Source organism: Myotis daubentonii, chromosome 7 (genome assembly GCF_963259705.1).
Source record: "Myotis daubentonii chromosome 7, mMyoDau2.1, whole genome shotgun sequence".
In the NCBI taxonomy this organism is placed as follows: Eukaryota; Metazoa; Chordata; class Mammalia; order Chiroptera; family Vespertilionidae; genus Myotis; species Myotis daubentonii.
In genome coordinates this window covers 50718580-50737048 of record NC_081846.1, presented here as the reverse complement: position 1 = coordinate 50737048, position 18469 = coordinate 50718580, and the positions used below count along the sequence as shown (strand labels likewise).

The 18469-nt window shown below is 37.3% G+C and overlaps 1 protein-coding gene across 2 annotated transcripts in view; it reads right to left on the bottom strand.

Annotated features, from left to right (window-relative positions):
- Positions 1–18469, bottom strand: part of SCN7A (sodium voltage-gated channel alpha subunit 7) — a 92305-nt gene that overhangs the window by 7257 nt on the left and 66579 nt on the right. Inside the window, exons 17-24 of one of the 2 annotated variants that reach the window (XM_059704221.1) lie at positions 17937–18091; positions 14792–14965; positions 13573–13677; positions 8506–8784; positions 7381–7438; positions 6474–6607; positions 5320–5424; positions 4740–5010 (exon numbers count right to left, since the gene is read on the bottom strand). In XM_059704221.1, the coding sequence (XP_059560204.1) occupies positions 4740–5010; positions 5320–5424; positions 6474–6607; positions 7381–7438; positions 8506–8784; positions 13573–13677; positions 14792–14965; positions 17937–18091 (1281 nt within the window). Of the gene's footprint in view, positions 1–4739; positions 5011–5319; positions 5425–6473; positions 6612–7380; positions 7439–8505; positions 8785–13572; positions 13678–14791; positions 14966–17936; positions 18092–18469 lie in introns of both variants that reach the window. The other variant, XM_059704222.1, reaches the window with a different exon arrangement.

Below are 18469 nucleotides of genomic sequence, written 5' to 3'. Positions count from 1 at the left end.
ATAGGTTTTAGTTCTTCCTTGAATGTTTGGTAAAACTCCCCTGTGAAGCCGTCTGGTCCTGGGCTTTTGTTTGATGGAAGCTTTTTGATGACTGCTTCAATTTCTTCCATAGTTATTGGCCTGTTGAGATTTTTAGATTCTTCCTGATTGAGTTTTGGAGTGCTGTATTTTTCTAGGAATTTGTCCATTTCCTCCAGGTTGTCTAGTTTGTTGGAGTAAAGCTGTCCATAGTATTTTTTAACAATCATTTGTATTTCTGTGGGGTCTGTTGTTATTTCGCCTCTATCGTTTCTGATTTTATTTATTTGGGTCCTCTCTCTCTGCTTCTTGGTGAGTCTGGCTAGAGGTTTATCAATCTTGTTTATCCTTTCAAAGAACCAGCTCTTGGTTTCATTGATTTTCTGTATTGTTTTTTTGGTCTCTATGTCATTTATTTCTGCTCTAATCTTTATTATCTCCTTCCTTCTGCTCACTCTGGGGTTTTCTTGTTGCTCTCTTTCTAATTCTTTGAGTTGTAGAGTTAGATGATTTACTACCATTTTTTCTTGTTTTTTGAGATAGGCCTGTAGAGCTATAAACTTCCCTCTCAGGACTGCTTTCAATGTGTCCCATAGGTTTTGGATTGTTGTGTTTTCATTGTCATTAGTTTCCAGGATGTTTTTAATTTCTTCTTTGATCTCATTGGTAACCCAATCAATATTTAATAGCATGCTATTCAGCTTCCAGGTGTTTGAGTATTTTGGGTTGTTTTTATTGTAGTTTATTTCTAATATTATGCCATCGTGGTCTGCGAAGACGCTTTTTATTATTTCAATCTTCTTGAATTTGGGGATACTTTGCTTGTGACCCAATATGTGGTCTATTTTTGAATATGTCCCATGAGCACCTGAGAAGAACGTATATTCTCTGGCTTTGGGGTGAAGTGTTCTGAAGATGTCTATTAAGTCCATCTGATCTAGTGAGTCATTTAGGATTGCTGTATCTTTGCTGGTTGTTTGTCTATAGGACTTATCCAGTGCTGTCAATGGTGTATTAAAGTCCCCTACTATGATTGTATTGTTGTCGATCTCTCCTTTGATATTTTCCAGGAGTTTTTTTATGAATTTGGGTGCTCCTACATTGGGTGCATATATGTTTACCAGGGTTATATCTTCTTGTTGTATTGATCCCTTTAGTATTATGAAGTGGCCTTCCTTATCTCTTGTTAAGGCCTTCACTTTGAGGTCTATTTTGTCCGATATAAGTATTGCTACCCCAGCTTTCTTTTCCTTTCCATTTGCCTGAAAGATATTTTTCCATCCTTTCACTTTCAGTCTGTGTGAGTCCCTTCTAATGAGGTGGGTTTCTTGTAGACAGCAGATGTATGGGTCATGTTTTTTTATCCATTCAGCCACTCGATGTCTTTTGGTTGGAGCATTTAGTCCGTTTACGTTTAAAGTTATTATTGAAAGGTACTTGTTTGTAGCCATTTCTTTTTGTGTGTGTGTGTGGCTGTTTTCTTTCTGAGCTTTTTATTTCTTATTTTTATACCAGTCCCTTTAGCATTCCTTGCATTGCTGGCTTGGTGGTGACAAACTCCCTTAGTCTTTTTTTGTCTGTGAAGCTTCTTATTTCCCCTTCAAGTTTGAATGATAGCCTTGCTGGATAGAGTATTCTTGGATTCAGTCCTTTGCTTTGCATCACTTTGTAAATTTCAGTCCATTCTTTTCTGGCCTGATGTGTTTCTGTTGAGAAGTCATTTGACAATCTAATGGGAGATCCCTTGTATGTAACTTTCCGTCTCTCTCTTGCAGCCTGTAAGATTCTCTCTTTGTCCTGAACATTTGCCATGGTGATTATGATGTGTCTTGGTGTGGGTCTTTTCGGGTTCACCTTGTTTGGGACTCTCTGGGCTTGTGTGACTTTTTTCTTCCCCACCTCAGGAAAGTTTTCTGATATTATTTCTTCGAGTAGGTTTTCTAATCCTTGTTCATCCTTCTGTTGTTCTGGTACTCCTATTATTCATATGTTGTTTCGTTTCATGTTGTCCCAAAGCTCCCTTAGGCTCTCCTCCTGTCTTTTAATTTTTTTCTCCAATTGCAGTACATTTTGGGTGTGTTTTGCTTCCTTGTCTTCTAATTCACTTATTCGGTCCTCCGCTTCTCCTAGTCTACTGTTGATACTTTCAATGGAGTTTTTCATTGCAGCTATATCACTCTTCATTTCTTCTTGGGTCTTACTTAGGTTGTTGATTTTTTCATCTGTTTCTTCTAGCTTCTTCCATATGTTATCGATTTTTTCATCTGTTTCTTCTAGCTTCTTCCATATGTTATCGATTTTTTCATCTGTTTCTTCTTGCTTCTTGCAGAGGTTGTCGATTTTTTCCTCCATCCGGTTTATGCACTCTAGGATCCTTATTCTGAATTCTTTATCTGTCATGTTGCATGCCTCTGTATTACTTAGCTGCTTTTCTGGAGAGTCCTCCTTCTCTTTCCTTTGGGGGTTTCTTTGTCTACCCATGTTTGATCTCACTGACATATCTAGACGTTGAGTTGTTCAGTGGTTGCTCCCTTGGTGGCAGTGACTCCTTGGTCTGTGGTTGCTCTTCGGGTGGTTGCGGTAGCAGCTGCTCTTCAGTTGTCAGCAGCTCCTCTGGTGGGTGCTGTTCACAGCTGTGGTGGCTCTTCCGGCTGGTGGGGTGAGGTTTCACGTACAGCTGCTGTTCCTCAGCAGAGGATGAGGTGCTCAGGAGGTTGCTGTTGCTTGGATCTGCTTTCCAGGGGAGTTCTGCTCTTCCCGGCTGCAAACCCTCTCACCAGCTGAGCAATTTCGCCAATTCGGTGTGAGTGTTACTAGCTTCAGCTGCTCGCTCCATTTGCTCCGGGACACGACCTGGGACACGTCTGCCTATATCGCCGCCATCTTGGTTCCTTCATCGGGCTCTTTAATGCCATATTCCTGTTACCTTCCTACCCGCTCCCTCCTGCCTTTATGCACTTTCAGTCAAAGTTCTTGTACTTGTCTGTCAATAGTAATTGCACTGTTTCCACCACCAGTTGAATGAGTGGACTTTCTGGAAGCACAGCTGGGCTAACAGTTCATCTACATTTTTTTTTACTGCTGACTACACACAATAGTAATTGACAATAAATATCAAATATTGTCCCTATTTTCATGGAGCTCACATTCTAGTATGTGTCTTATAGGAGACAGACAAGAAACAAACCTTTCTCTGCTTAAAATCCTTTTCTCCTAGATTATTTTTTGGCTACCTCCTTATCCAATAGTTACCTTTTGCTTTTTCCATGAAGTTTTCTCTGACCTCTACTTACTGATTAGGTGTGCTGCTGTAACATCCCTTATATAACCTTTTCATATCCTTAATAGCACAGTAAAATGCACTATTAATTATCTGTATCCATTAATAGATTATAATAGACTAGAGCAGCCGTGGGCAAACTATGGCCCTCAGGCGAGATCCGGCCCGTTCGGCTGTTCTATCTGGCCCATTGAGCTGAAAGAGTGGAGGGTTCTCTTGCTCTCTCCTCTGCTCCTTCACCAGCAGCAGTGTTAACATGGCAACATCAGGAAACAGGGCCACAGCCCCTTCTTCTGAGTCCAGTTTAAGAACCCACTGTGGCCCTCGAGACAAAAAGTTTGCCCACCCCTGGACTAGAGGCCTGGTGCACAAAGTTCATGCATGGGTGCGGTCCCTAGGCCTGGCCAGCAATGGAAGCACGAGCATCCTGCATGGAAGGGCAGATACCAGGTGACCTCTGGGCCCTGGGCAGCACCTGGGCTCCCAGGCCTCCACCTGTCCCGCTCTGCCACAGCGCCCAAGTCCCCACATGGAGATGCGGAGAGTGAGACCAAATGCCGTGGGCCAGGGCACAGTGTGGGCCTCTGGGCCACCCAGCGGTGCTGCACAGAAGCTGGGCAGGCAATGTGCTCTCTCCAGGCCAGCCTCGCAGACTGGCTTCTGCATGAACCCATGGCGAGCACGACCAGACCCTGAGGTCCCAGTGGCTGCAGCCTAGCTCACCCGGAAGTGGCTGCGCGGGTGCGGGGACGGCTCCTCACAGACACCCAGCACCTGAGCACCCCTTGCCAGCGCCACATCACTGATGCCCACCATGTTCTACACCGCGCCTGGGGATCAGCGTATGTCATAGCGAGCGGTCGAACTCCTGGACAAACTCCCGGTCTAATGACTGCCCGAGGGGAACATTTGCATATTAGGCTTTTATTATCTAGGATTATAAACTATGGGCATACAGGAATTATGACTAACTTGTTTACTAATGAGTTCTTTGCATATAGTGCAATATCTATTCACAAAGAGGATAATCAGATATATTGGTTAAATCAAAGACTGAGATCTCTGGAGTAAAACTAGTGACCCAGAGCATTAAACTCTACTGTTGTGAAAGCTGTAAGTAGTTTTAGCGATTGGGAGAAAAGGAAAATAGTGAGCTTGAAAGTTTATATTATACTAGGATGTATAGATATTTAGTGCCATCCTAAAAAATAATGTAGTTGATATGCTGAAGGGGTAATTAAATATTTACCTGGTAGTCTGTGAAGTAAAGTCTGTGTACTAATTCAAAGAGTATTTTTGAATATTTTATATATGTCAGGTATGTGTGCAGATATTTTTATATAAAATGCAAAAATGTAAAGCATTTCTGTTGGAAATAACTATAAGAACTTGCCTGAATGAATATTAATACAAATGAAAATCTGACTACATAAAATCTTACCTGTAATAGAGAAAATGACCACTATAAAATCTAAAATGTTCCATCCACTCATGAAATAGTTGCAACGGAAAGCGATGAGCTTCAGCACACATTCTCCAGTGTATAGAAGAATGAAAAGTATCTGAAGCCAGAGGACAGCGGTATCCATTTGTCTACTCTGTTCATCACTTTGTATCATAAGGGTTATTGCTTGGAAACAGATAAGAACCATAATGATGATGTTAAAAGCTTGACTTGTTACCAAGTCAAAGATGAACCTTCGGAACTTGTTCTGTAGGTGAAGAAAAAGGTGTAATAATCATATTAATAGGATTTCTATCACACACAGAGGCTTTAAATTTATATCTTCCCTCCCAGCATAAATAGGAGAATAAGTCAGGGCCTACGTTTGTACCAAACTAGAATTATAGCACACAGTCAAAGCAAACAAGACCATCACAAGCTTTGTCAAGGGACACATTTAGAAAAATGTTTGTCAAAAGCATATTTTGTTAAGAATTTCTAAAACACATTTATTTTAAAAATGAATATATCAAGGAAACTTTTTTAGAAACTTAAAAATATCTAGATGTTTTCTTACTCCTGGGCAAGGTATTGTTTTTCGAGAGTCCTCATACATCAGCTTCTTCAGTGTTAGATATTGTTTCTCCTGTTTTTCTGTTATAAAAATATTGGAGCCTCCCTGGTAAAGAAATGAAAGAAAAATACATTAAAATCATATTTAATCCAAATTTCATTTTATATTAATATGCATTTTGGAAAGCTTGGTAATGATTGATTTAAATAAAGGCTTAACTGCAGTTAAATAAATCATGTTTAAACATGTCTCATTTTCTGCACAAAAATCCATATAAAACATATATGGAATACATATTGGTAGTGATTGATATTCAGTTATCTTTTGGTGCACCTTACTCTGGGTGGTCAACCTATTTTAATTTTTCAGTTTACTGAGCTACCTCTTGTTAGACCGAGACAAAGGAGGAAGGGACTCCTAGAAAGGCTTCTTTCTAGATATTTGACCACTGACCTCTCTAATCCCATCTGAGTAGTAGAGATTCAGAGTTGTTTGTTTACCAGAATCTGCACCTTGCTAAACTTTGCTGACATGGCTAACTTGTACTTTTAAAATTAAATGATTCTTTTCTTCAATTTGTTAGAAGGCTTTTCTCCACCAATAAAAAGCAGGTCCCTGTGGTCAGAATAAGTAGACGTAGATGAATTCTGAAGCTTTTGCAATTTGTAGAAGCATTTACATGAAAATGGCACCAAAGAAGTGGTTCAATTCTGCCTATGAATTCTTTCCAATTAAGCACTCCTATTTAAGCCACCCAATTCAAATGTATGACTCTCTACTTCTAGCATGAAAGCTATCCTAACTGAGAAGATGTCTATGCTGGCTATGACTCTGAAGACTTTGAAAGTTTCAGAGATGAAGAAAGTGCAGTCTTCACATATTTGCACAAATGCACAATGTTTGTTATTTCTTAGCATGCCATTATTTATGAATATACATACAGAAACACTTGGAATCTTTACCTTTTAAACTTGTCTGTACATATTTGAATATAGAAAACAGTGTACAGACTGAATATTTTAGCAATGTTTATCAATATGCAGGAACATCAATATTTTTTTTAGGTGAGTACCAAATAGAAATGACATTAAGTTGAATCCAAAATTAATCATTTGAAGCATGACATTTTTATAAACGCATTTGATATTTATACTTATCTTTATTTTATGCTTGTTGAAATTAGCAAGAATAACACCGACCAGCATAGTCAGAGGAAGAAATAATCCAATGATAATAAAACCAATAAAGTAACAATACATGTAGATATTCACTTCAAAATCAGGCTGCACATCTATCTAAAAGTGAAGTAAAAAATAAACAAAATGAGGAAGAGCATAGAGGATTTTTAGGCAGTGAAAATACTGTATATGATATTGTAATACATGTCACCATACATTTGTTTAAACCCATAGAATGCACAACACTGAGTGAACCCCAGGGTAAACTATGAACTTTGATTGATTATGACCTGCCAATGTAGATTCACTCTTGGTAAAAAAAAAATATACCATTCTGGAGAACCATGTTAACAATGAGAAGGCCATGCATGTGTGGAGGAATGGGGTATGTGGGAAATATTTGTACCTCCCTCTCAATTGTGTTGTAAACCTAAAACTGCACTAAAAAGAAATTCTTTAAAAGTAAAAATGTATAAACTAAAAAAATAAGGAAAATATTGATACTGACTTTTTAAAACATTAGGTTTATAAAATAATTTCTGACAAGAAAACCCAACAATGCTACTTGAGGTATGTTTCCTCTTTGATCATTGGTGACGAGATATCATTGCTTTGTTTACTGGATTTTAAAGTGTATTGTATTGGTTTAATAATTTTTATGAAGTCTGATAATCCTTCAAGTGGGCCTACTGGGCCTCAACCATTGTACATAATCCTGAAAGGATTTCATTGTCCATGAAATACTCAATCTGAACAGTATTTAACTTTTGTCTAGCATAAGTATTTGCTTTTAACTGTTAATTACTGTTCTTGCTGGTGCCCTGTTCTTAAATTAGAAAAATGACTTTGCTTGAATTATAACAATGACTTTAGGATTATATTGTACTTACACCAGTAGAATCAACAGCTGAATTCATAATATCAATCCATCCATTAAATGTTGCCTGTAAAAACGGAATGTGTTTAATTCTTACGGAAATTTATGCTTCATGGCAAATTAAAGTAAAACTCAATTTGTTACTAATATAGTAAAACATTTGATTAGTAAGACTGACCACACTTCAATATATTGTATAACTGAGATTCCTACCATTTTCACTATTACATTTATGTTGTTTGTCAACAAATATTTAAAACTACTTAGTGTAACTGTAGTTGGTAACTTAAAATATTTTAAGATAGTATAAATAGAAAGGCGGAGATATAGGTAGAGGGATAGGTAAATAGTAAATAAATACATGCTGCTCAGGTATCATAGTTACTTGTAACTGCTATTACACGTGCTTTTCTATGGGGGAGTCAAGACAAGAATGGTTCACCTCCTCACATCTGCTAGATGTTGGGTGACTGAGCAGCCATTCTTCAAAGCACTAAGTAGAAATAAAACTGTAGTAACCTGAGTTGGACCAAAAATTGTGACCCTAGTACATGATCAGTGATGGAAGCAGGTTTGGCCAGTACCTGCCATTTCCCTAGTCAGTCCTGCCTTCGTCTCCCCTGCCTTCTCCAAAAAGTACAGGAACTGTTTCACTTTTGTTTTTCCAAATGAACTTATTTGTTTACAGTGGTTCTCAACCTTCCTAATGCTGCGACCCTTTAATACAGTTCCTCATGTTGTGGTGACCCCCAACCATAAGATTATTTTCATTGCTACCTCATAACTGTAATTTTGCTACTGTTATGAATCGTAATGTAAATATCTAATATGCAGGATGTATTTTCATTGTTACAAATTGAACATAATTAAAGCATAGTGATTAATCACAAAAACAATATGTAATCATATATGTGTTTTCCGATGGTCTTAGGCGACCCCTGTGAAAGGGTCATTCGAACCCAAAGGGCTCACGACCCACAGGTTGAGAACTGCTGGTTTATAACATGTATCTATGAACAAATAATAGCTAACATAATTTCTTACCTATTCCATTAATCATCCACATTTTGTCCTTATGTTTACCTACAATATGGATACACATGTAAAAGATAATAAAATCGAAAGCATACTTACTACTTGAAGCAATGAAAGGAAACCATTTCCAACATTATCAAAGTTCAGTTTTGCATCCTCCCATGGCATGGATTCATTGAATACAAGACTTTCACATTCACTCCTATTCCTGACTTCATATGTAGGAAATCTTTCTCCACTTGTTGGGTCAATGCATTCATAGAATGTGCCAGCAAATAAGTGTACTCCTATGATGCTATAAGCCAGCCAGATCATAAGGCAGACCAGAAACACATTCAAAGCCGGTAAAGTTGTTTTCATCAAAGCTCTCACAACCACCTGGCATATAAAAGCAAACATGTAAACTTTAGGTTTGAAATGTGAAACTATTTTGATTAAATTGAAAACGCTAAATAATGTAATGTCATATTGAAATAACAAAAAGGGCTATCTTTAAAGATTTAATAGGCCATACACATGTATAACCAAAATAAAAAATTTCAATTAAAAATATACATGAAAAATCCAGATATTCTCAAAATGTTTTTAGTAAAACTAATTATTAAAAGAACAACAGAGCTAATAAGTATAAATGCTAGAATAAAGAATTATTTTACTGATTTAACACACGTGTATCAACTATTGTGTGAGAAAAGGGCAAGACGAGTGAACCTGTATACATGTATAAGATTATCTAGAAAGCATATGAGGGCTGGGTAGCTCTGTTAGTTAGAGCATCATCTTTTTGTTGTTGTTGTTCTTAATCCTCACCTCAGGATATTTCTCAATTGATCTTTTAGAGAGAGTGGAAGAGAGAGGGAAAGACAGAGAGAAATATCGATGTGAGAGAAATACATCAATTGGTTGCCTCCTGCGTGTGCCCTGACCAGGGCCCAGTCTGGGGAGGAGCCTGCAACCAAAATACATGCCCCTGACCAGACTCGAACCAGGGACCTTTTGGTCCACAGGCTGAATATCTACTGAGCCAACCGTCTAGGGCTAGAGCATCATCTTGATATGCCAAGGTTGATGCCAAGGAGGACACCAAGGCTGACACCAGGTTGTGGGTTCAATCCTCAGTCAAGGCACATATAAGAATCAATCAATGAATGCATAAATAAGTGGAACAACAAATCGATGTTTCTCTCCTCTCTCTCTCTCTCTCTCTCTCTCTCTTTCTCTCTCTCTCTCTCTCTCTATCTATCTATCTTTCTCATCTCTTTCTCTCTCTCATCTATAGAAAGCATCTAAAATGAGAGTAAAATAGGACCAGACATAATTGTTGGGGATTCTAACCTTCAGGAGGAACAGCCTACCTAGGAGAAAGTAAAGAGGTGGCAGAGGACATAAAAGAAGACCAAGAGATTATAGCTCAATGAAGTCAAGTCAAAAGACTGTTCTAAGAGACATGAATAAGCAGCTGGCCTCACAAGTTCACAAATCACTTCACAGAATCACTCTATGCCACTGGTGAGATACTCCAGAATGGAAAGTTTGGGAAGTGAATTCACTACCTAAACTTGAATAACAAAAATAGCTTATAATCACTGCATGCATTTCCTCAACTCCCTACATTCTTTAATATTACAATCAGCATTGTATTTCATCTTAATCACTTCACTAATGCTGGTATGGCAAATGTAAAACCAATTGTTATATCCAATAGAATACTTTCAATCTTTGCTATAGAGAGAAACATCAATGTGAAAGAGAAATATCAATGGGTTGCAGCCCATACTCACTCTGACCAGGGATCAAACCTGCAACTCTTCGGTGCACAGGATGATGCTCAACCAACTGAACAACTCAGTCAGGACAATCTTTGCCATTTATCTTTCAGTTACCATTTACACTTTTGACTCCCTTCCCTCAAAATCATTTATTTTTCCTTTTTTCTGAGTCACCATTGATTTTCTTTTCTACCAGTCTAACCTTTCCTTCCCTCAGTCATTACTGGATACATATACATTTGCCTGTACTTTCTTGCTTATATTCCTTAGTTTTCTGGGCTTGAATTAATATCTTGACTTTTAATTATATTTTTAAAAAGACTTTATTTCTAAAACTAAGTCACAAATCCTTTGTTGACACTTTAGGTATTTTGATAGGTCCACTGATGCCTCTGATGAAAAAACGCTATGCCTGTTAGTAATTGCACATATATAAGAATAAAAGCCATGGATATGGTTGACCCAAATATTTCAACAGTGGGAGCATCGAGACCTGAAATTCATTAAATACATAAAACATTAATTTTTTAATCATGTAGCTTCCTTATATACTCAGTGATATATCTTCAGAGATCATTCAACTACAGAATTTCCAGAGGTTTCAATGAAGCTTAATATCTAGAACTGACCTTGATCTAAGAATGGCTACGACTAGTATATACCTGTCCTTTAATTGTCCATGGCTACAATCTCACTGCCAGTCTAGGGAATGTTTGGCATCAAATATTAGAGTGCTTAATTTACAACAAGCAGAGGCAGCTTCCCTGGCAAATATCTTCCTACTTTTCTCTAAATTAGGTGCTGGCAATTTGCTAATAGAGGCACTCTTCATCCCATGAATCTAAATTTATTAGAGAAAAAAACAACCCTGGTATTATTCCATAACATTTCTTACAGTAACAAAGTTTATTTTAGTTGCATTAATTAACATCTCTTTGTGTGTTTCCCAGCTTCATGGAGGTATACTAGACAAATAAAAGTTGTATATATTTAAGGTGTACGAAGTCATGATTTGGTATATGTATACATTATAAAATGACTCCACAATCAAGCTAATTAACCACATCTAGTTCTTTTTTGTTTGTGGTGGTGGTGGCGAAAACACTTTATATCTACTCTTGGGAAATTTCAAGTATCCAGAATAATATTATCATCTGTATATAGTGTCCATGCTGTACACGAAATCCCCAGACCTTATTCATCTTATAAATGAAAGTTTGTGCCCTTGACCAACATCTCCCTTCTGTAATCCCCACCCCACAGTAATCTGAGTTAACAGTTCATGTGTAGTTTACAGCCCTAGCATATTCTATAAACATTTTCGATGGCTATGTTTATGCTGGAAATTTAGTTGTCTTGTTATTTTAAACTCAAGCTTATCGACCTCTTTAACCACATTTTACTTTTCAGCTTATTTTCCTCCTTATTTTGGTTTAAAAGCAAATCATTAGGGATAATACCACCTGTGGGCCTCTATAATGCTGTTAATAAAATGTTTAATAAGTTAACCAGGGACATGAATAATTGTATTAGTTATTATTTAATTCTTTTTTATTTTATTGATTTTTTACAGAGAGGAAGGGAGAGAGACAGAGAGTTAGAAACATCGATGAGAGAGAAACATCGATCAGCCGCCTCCTGCACATCTCCTACTGGGGATATGCCTGCAACCCAGGTACATGCCCTCGACCGGAATCGAACCTGGGACCTTTTAGTCCGCAGGCCGACGCTCTATCCACTGAGCCAAACCGGCTTCGGCTATTATTTAATTCTTAATGATGATCCCATAATTTTCCTTTGCATATTCCTAGAAACTGAAAAAAATTACTGCACTAATACAAAGCCTAACCTCAGAAAACTTAACTAGGTGACTTACATGAAAGAAATATCAAATTCTATAAAACTCAAGGTGATTTTCTTCAGGTTTAACAGGAGACAATTATAGTTCCTCTTCAAAGGCAACTTGAGCCTAAATCTAAAATTCAATTCTCAAGTCCCTAAGTCATGACATGTATTTTACTAAAAACCGTGTATCTGTATGTTTTTAAAGATCATACCAAACATTTATGATCAGTTTGCATAGAGACATTTTTTTTCTAGGCTCAGTTCATGGTAAACAATGAAAACATTTCTAAGAAATATATCTGCATAGCAGGAAATCATATTTAAACTTGCAGAAATACATTCAGTGAAAATAGAGGAAACTCTGATCTTTAGTAACATGGGAAATGACAATGGTTCTGGTGAAATAAGTGGCAAATACTGTAAAGAGCATGGCATGTTATGAAATTTTAGTCTCCAAACACAGAGGGTCCCAGAATAACCAAGTAACTGCAAGGCTGAAGGGCGGTGAGCCATTCCTGCCTGGAGTAAGGTTTCTATGTTGTACATCAGCTCCTCATGCCCCTCAAAGACGGGAGTTAGTCTTCTAGTCATCTTCCCGGTAAGACCAAAAGAACTTCCAAGATTCATTCTTGCCTTGTCAACATGTAAGTTCTCAAATTCAAAATTTTCAGCTCTTCAACTACAGCTCAGACCCCAGTACATGTTGTGTGACTTCTGGCTCTCATCTCCCGAGAAGCGGGAAATGCTCCTCCCAGGGAGTCCACAGCTCCCTATGGTCAGTTTCTCTGTGCTGTCCAGCTCCTCGCCCCTCTCGGGTCCTGGCTGCGCAGGGCTGCGTGCGGGCTCTGCTCCAGGCACCAGTGGGACACCAGGCCCCTACTCCCTGCACCATCATCTGGGGCACGTTCCCCCCCACCCCCAGGGGCGTCTGGGGCAAGGAGGACAAGGAAGAGGATGCGAGGACTAAGGGGAAGCTAAGTCCCACAAGCAGCGAGTGTCTGTCAGGAGGCATCACCCCGCCTGCTCCTGCAGAGCAGCGGACCCCTTTCCCCAGGGGGAGCAAATGCTGGGGGACCCTGCGACGCAGGGTGGGCCCCTGCTCTCCTCTGCCGGCCTCCGGACTTCAGAGGCTCGGTCTGGGAGCAGCACAGGTTGGGCATTTGATCCAGGAAGTGTTGGTTCACAACCTTTGGCGTTCCCGGGTTGAATTCAAAACCGTTCCCCTCACACAGGTTTGTTTGACAAGCAAGGGAACTTCGGAACAAGGCTAGTAGATTCCTGCTGAAAATAGTTTATCTCAACTATTAGGGTTTCTGTTTTTTTGTGTTTTTCTTTTGCTTATTTTTATTAGTTTTCATCTTAGGAACAATGAAGACCTAAAATCCTAGTAAGCAAAGCTAATATCCTCTTCTTCTATACTTTAAGTAGAATATAGGGTTTTTGTATTAATATTGTTAAAGACAGAAATGAGAAGTTTCCAAAACTTACCTATTTGGAAATTTAGTAATTTTAAATTAAAAGTTATAGATTAGTTTAGGAACGTTTCTCTTACCTTCATTCTTTCAAATTGAGATAGAACTCTAAGTGCCCGAAGGAATTTAATGGACATAAGTAGTTTTAGTTCCTGAGATTTGCCTATTAAGTTCAGACAAAATACCTAGATATATGAAAAATAAATAATTAATGGGATTTAGTTTTAACTTTAACAAAAACAATCTATAAAATAAACTTATCATTTATTAGAAAAAGATACATAGTCAAAGCCTACCAAGAAATAATCAAAAGCTTTACTATATATTTCAATACATCTTAACAATGACTTATAGAAAGGTATAAGAATATCATTTTGTGTTAAAATCATTTAAAGGATTTAAAGATATCTTCTGGTAATAATACATGTTACTAAAATAAATAATATATATTGTTTATTATTTATTATAATTTATCCTTTATTATAATTAAGGATTAATACTTATATACATTTTTTAGTTTGTAATTAGATTAAAAATCAGTTTCATGATTATTTCAATATAATTTTAGTATACAATGTATTTGTTGAAACAAAATTTTGAATATATTTACATTTTCCTCTGTATATAAATATAGTTAAGACAATTTACAGAATTAGATTTTAGAGGAAAGACATCAAGAAAGATATAAGCACAAAGAATAGAAATATGGCAAGGTTATTTTTCAAAGTAAACATATTTGCATAAAATGATTAGAGATTAATAAATGTTAATGGAGATTGAGCAAGGTGGAAGAGTTGTGATTAACTTTTATTGTGCCTTCATATTTTCTGTAATTACAAGGCAACATAAATGAAAAATGTGGAAGCAAGAATATCAGTTTGGAAGCTATTGCAGTGATCCAAACGACAATTTTTGGCTGCTGGAATCAGTGTGGTACTGGTGAAGGAATTGATATGTAGTCTCATTCTGAAAATATAATTTAAAAGTTGAGCAAATAGAATGTAATTATTTTAGGATGCTGATAATTTCAAAATATTATGCAATAAGCCTATTTTGTTAACTGTGGGTGCATAGGTGATGGTTAGAATAATCAAGAAATGAAGTGCTGAATTTTAAGTTTTAGAATGAGAAGGAAAGGATAAATATTAAACACTACAAATGAAGAAATATGGGATGTTGCTGACTAAAAATGTATATAGAGAGATAAAGGAAGATACAAGTAAATGGAACAGTAAAAGAATAAGAGTAACGAAGCAACAGCAAATCAAATAGCTTTAAAAGTGTGTTTTACATACGTACAATAACAACCATGAAGTCCAGCCTGTGCCAGCCATTAGTGAAATAGGCTTTAAAACCATATGCCATCCACTTTAGAAGCATTTCCAGAATAAAGATGTAAGTGAAGATCATGTCAGCATATTCTAATAAGATTTTAATAGTTTTTCTTTGATTGATATATATATCTTCAAAAGCCTATGGGGAAAAAATTTACAGATTAGCATACATTTTTCACATGAGGGGAATGGAATGCCATCTCCAAGAAGCAGATGGTGAGCAAAGTCATAGATTGTAGCCTCAAGGGCTGGTTCACTTTTCTTTCATTTATAGACATAACCCATAAGTATCATTTTCTGATCCAGTGCCTGTAACAGACATCATTAATTGATCCTAGAACCACTTCTTATAGAGTTTGAACCTGGCCTCATAATTGTTCTAAATAGTGACCATATCAGTTAATCAATCTTAATATAAAAGGCAGTATTTTTAGTCACATCCGATGTGGCTCTTATCTCTAATTCCATGTGGCCAATGCACAGATATATGCATTGCTAATAACAAAGCAGATATTGGGGTTTAAGTGTTTTTAGAAATCCATAGTGTTATTATAAGAAAAAGTCACAAAGCTTGTTCCACTGCAGGAATAATCAGGTATACCAGTTAAAACACACAAATATGAAGTGGAACTATAATAGTTTCTCTAAAGCTTCTCAGTTTTAAAAGGTCAACCTTGGTTTTTCTATGGAGGATGGAAAGTTTAATAATGACATTTAAAGCAATTTCATAGTGCTTTTATTTTAGCACTGACAAAAGGCAACAAAGTACTAATAATCTCAGGCAGACTTGTATCAAAGTATATTCAAGGTTAAAAAGTAAACAAAGATTAAAATAATCTTATTCAAAGAATGGTGTGATTTTCATAAACCTACTATTAAACTAAAGTAAATATAAAATGACAATAAAATTACTGACTTAATTGAACCAATTATGAAGTAAAAATGTCTATAAAAGCAAATTATAAGTATCATCTAAAGTTATTTTAAAGGACTTTATTTTATTACTAGAGGCCCAGTGCACAAATTCGTGCATAGGTGGGGTCTGGCGGGCCCGCCCCGATCGGGACCCATCGGGGCCAGCTGTCCAGGAGGAAGGGACACGGGAGCTTGGCCAGCTAGTCTGACCCCGATCAGGCAGGTTGGCCGGCCTCAGTGAGCGTCATAGCGACCGGTCATTCTGGTCGTCCAGTCGCTTGGCTTTTATCTATCTATCTATCATCTATCTATCTATCTATCTATCTATCTATCTATCTATCTATATGTATTTATTTTTTGAATAGGCATATAATGCAAAACAATATAAGATGTACAGAAATCTCCACTTTAATTAAAAATTTAAAAAACAGTCAAAGCTAATCAATGGCAGTTGAATTGCATATACTGGCTACCCATACGGAGTGGGGAAGTGACTGTGGAGGATCAGAATGTGGTTCTGAATTCCTGGTAATGTTCTGTTTCTCAAGCCAAGTGACAATCACACAAGTGCATTTACTTTGAAAATCCTTTATATTGTACAATTATAATTTGTATGGTTTTCAGAATGTGTAATAAATGTCAATATAAAGTCTACTTAAAAACATATGTACAAGAAGTATGGTTCCCAACCATGACTTTATCTTCTCTATCTTGTGCCTCTCACGGGTAACTATTTCATATGTATTCTTCTCTGATCTTCTTCAATGAAACAAAGCAAATGATATACATTCTATTTCTCTTGTTTTCCTACCTAAAATGTAGCATGTCATACACTTTATTCTAGATCTTTTTTTTCACTTCTTACCATACCTTGCAATATCAGCATGCATACAGCTCCTGCACTTTTTAAATAGCTGCACAGTATCCCACTGGATGATAATCCCATAAACACCTATTATGGACTATTTTTGCTTTTCAATCCTTTGCTACTATAAAAAAAATTATCCTGTGAATAGCTAGAGGTACAGGGCACACAGAGTCCAAATACTGCTTGTTTGAGAGATTTTAGGAAAGTCTGAAGCATGAACCAAGACAGACCGTTCATGTGGTGAAGCCAATGGAAATGCGTTGAGAGAGATGAAGTCTCAGGGAATCACCAGGGTGGGGCCAGGTTGATGGAGACTCAGATGTAGTCCCTGCCTACTGGCTCTGTCAGGGGAGGCTCTGAAAAGGAACAATGGCCTCTTCCAGCGCTTCTGGCTGGGAAAAAGCTGTCCCTCCAGCTCTTGCCCTGATGCTGGACAATTCAGTTCCTCCCTGTATGTCCCTGATGACTTTGAAGGTGCTCCCACAATGCAGAAGCTCAGAATGAATGAGTCTAAGTCCATGCATGGACCCTTTAAAACAGTGATCGCCAACCTTTCAGACTTCATGGACCACCAGTGGTATGCAGACCACCAGTTGGCAACTGTTGCTTTAAGAGAAACCCCCGGGACTTCAGCAGTCTTCTTTCTTACCCAGCCAAAATCCCCACTGGTTTTTATAGCCAGAAGTTATGGAAACTTCTCTTCCTGACACTGGAACCCTGGGCTGGAGGGCCTGGTGTGGAGCTTGGAACCCTAGTTCCTCAGGGGATCCCTCCACAAGCCAAGATATCCCTTCCAACTTTTATCTGCCACACTTGGGTGTGGAACCAGCTCATTCAGCATCTTCATCCCTCCTACCAATCTCAATATGTCTTCTTCTTGATATCTTTAGCTGTAGGACTTCTGTTTAGCTATATTCCAGGAAGTCCTGAATGATGGTTGTTCTGTAGTTTAGTTGCAATTTTCATGTGGTTGTGGGAGTATGCAAATACCGAGTTTACCTGTGCCGCCATCTTGACAGGAAGCCTAAACTTTGTTTCTTATATGAAACTTTATTAAAATAAGAAGAATTAAGTGTCTTTTAACATTCCTTTTTCCCACTGTTATTAATATATTTTAGAATTGTATTATTCATTTAATATTAAATGATGCCTATACAGATTTTAAAGAAATTATAATGTATGTCTTTCAAAACTAAAATCACAGGTTATGAACTATGATGGTATAATAATAAATATTAGAGGGGAAACTAATTTGTTATGGTGACTTTACAAATTAACAGACTTCTGATATACTTTTCCCATAAAAATCTCACATACCCTCACTTACCAGAGCACCTGTGCTGAGCAAAGTGACAAGGCCAATGAAACACTTAAAAAAACTGTTTTCTACAATCTTGCAGCAGGTTTTCCTTATGTTTCGCCAAATTTTTCCTCTCTTGGATTCTCTACTAACTTGACCTGCTGAAGATCTTCGTTCATAACCTGTCAAGAATAAAACTGTTAAAAAAATTATTGACAATTCATGAAATAAATAAACATCTCAAAGTTTCTACCATGTGCTTTACAGAATCTAATATAGGTGGTCTCTGACTTACAAGCATTTGATTTTTACTCCTGCTGTACTGAACACTGCAATCACTGAGGAAAAAAACACAAAAACTTAACTTGTGATTTGGTAATTAAAAAAAATTATGAAAGGCAGCACATTCCCTATACCTGCAGGACAGCGTCTGAGAGTAGAATTTATCCCCTACTAGTACTACTACTTCTACAAAAAAAATTTTCTTTTAATCACACACATACAACATCTTTCGAATATCACATTCATATAACACCTGAAAAATGCATTCTCTGAAGATT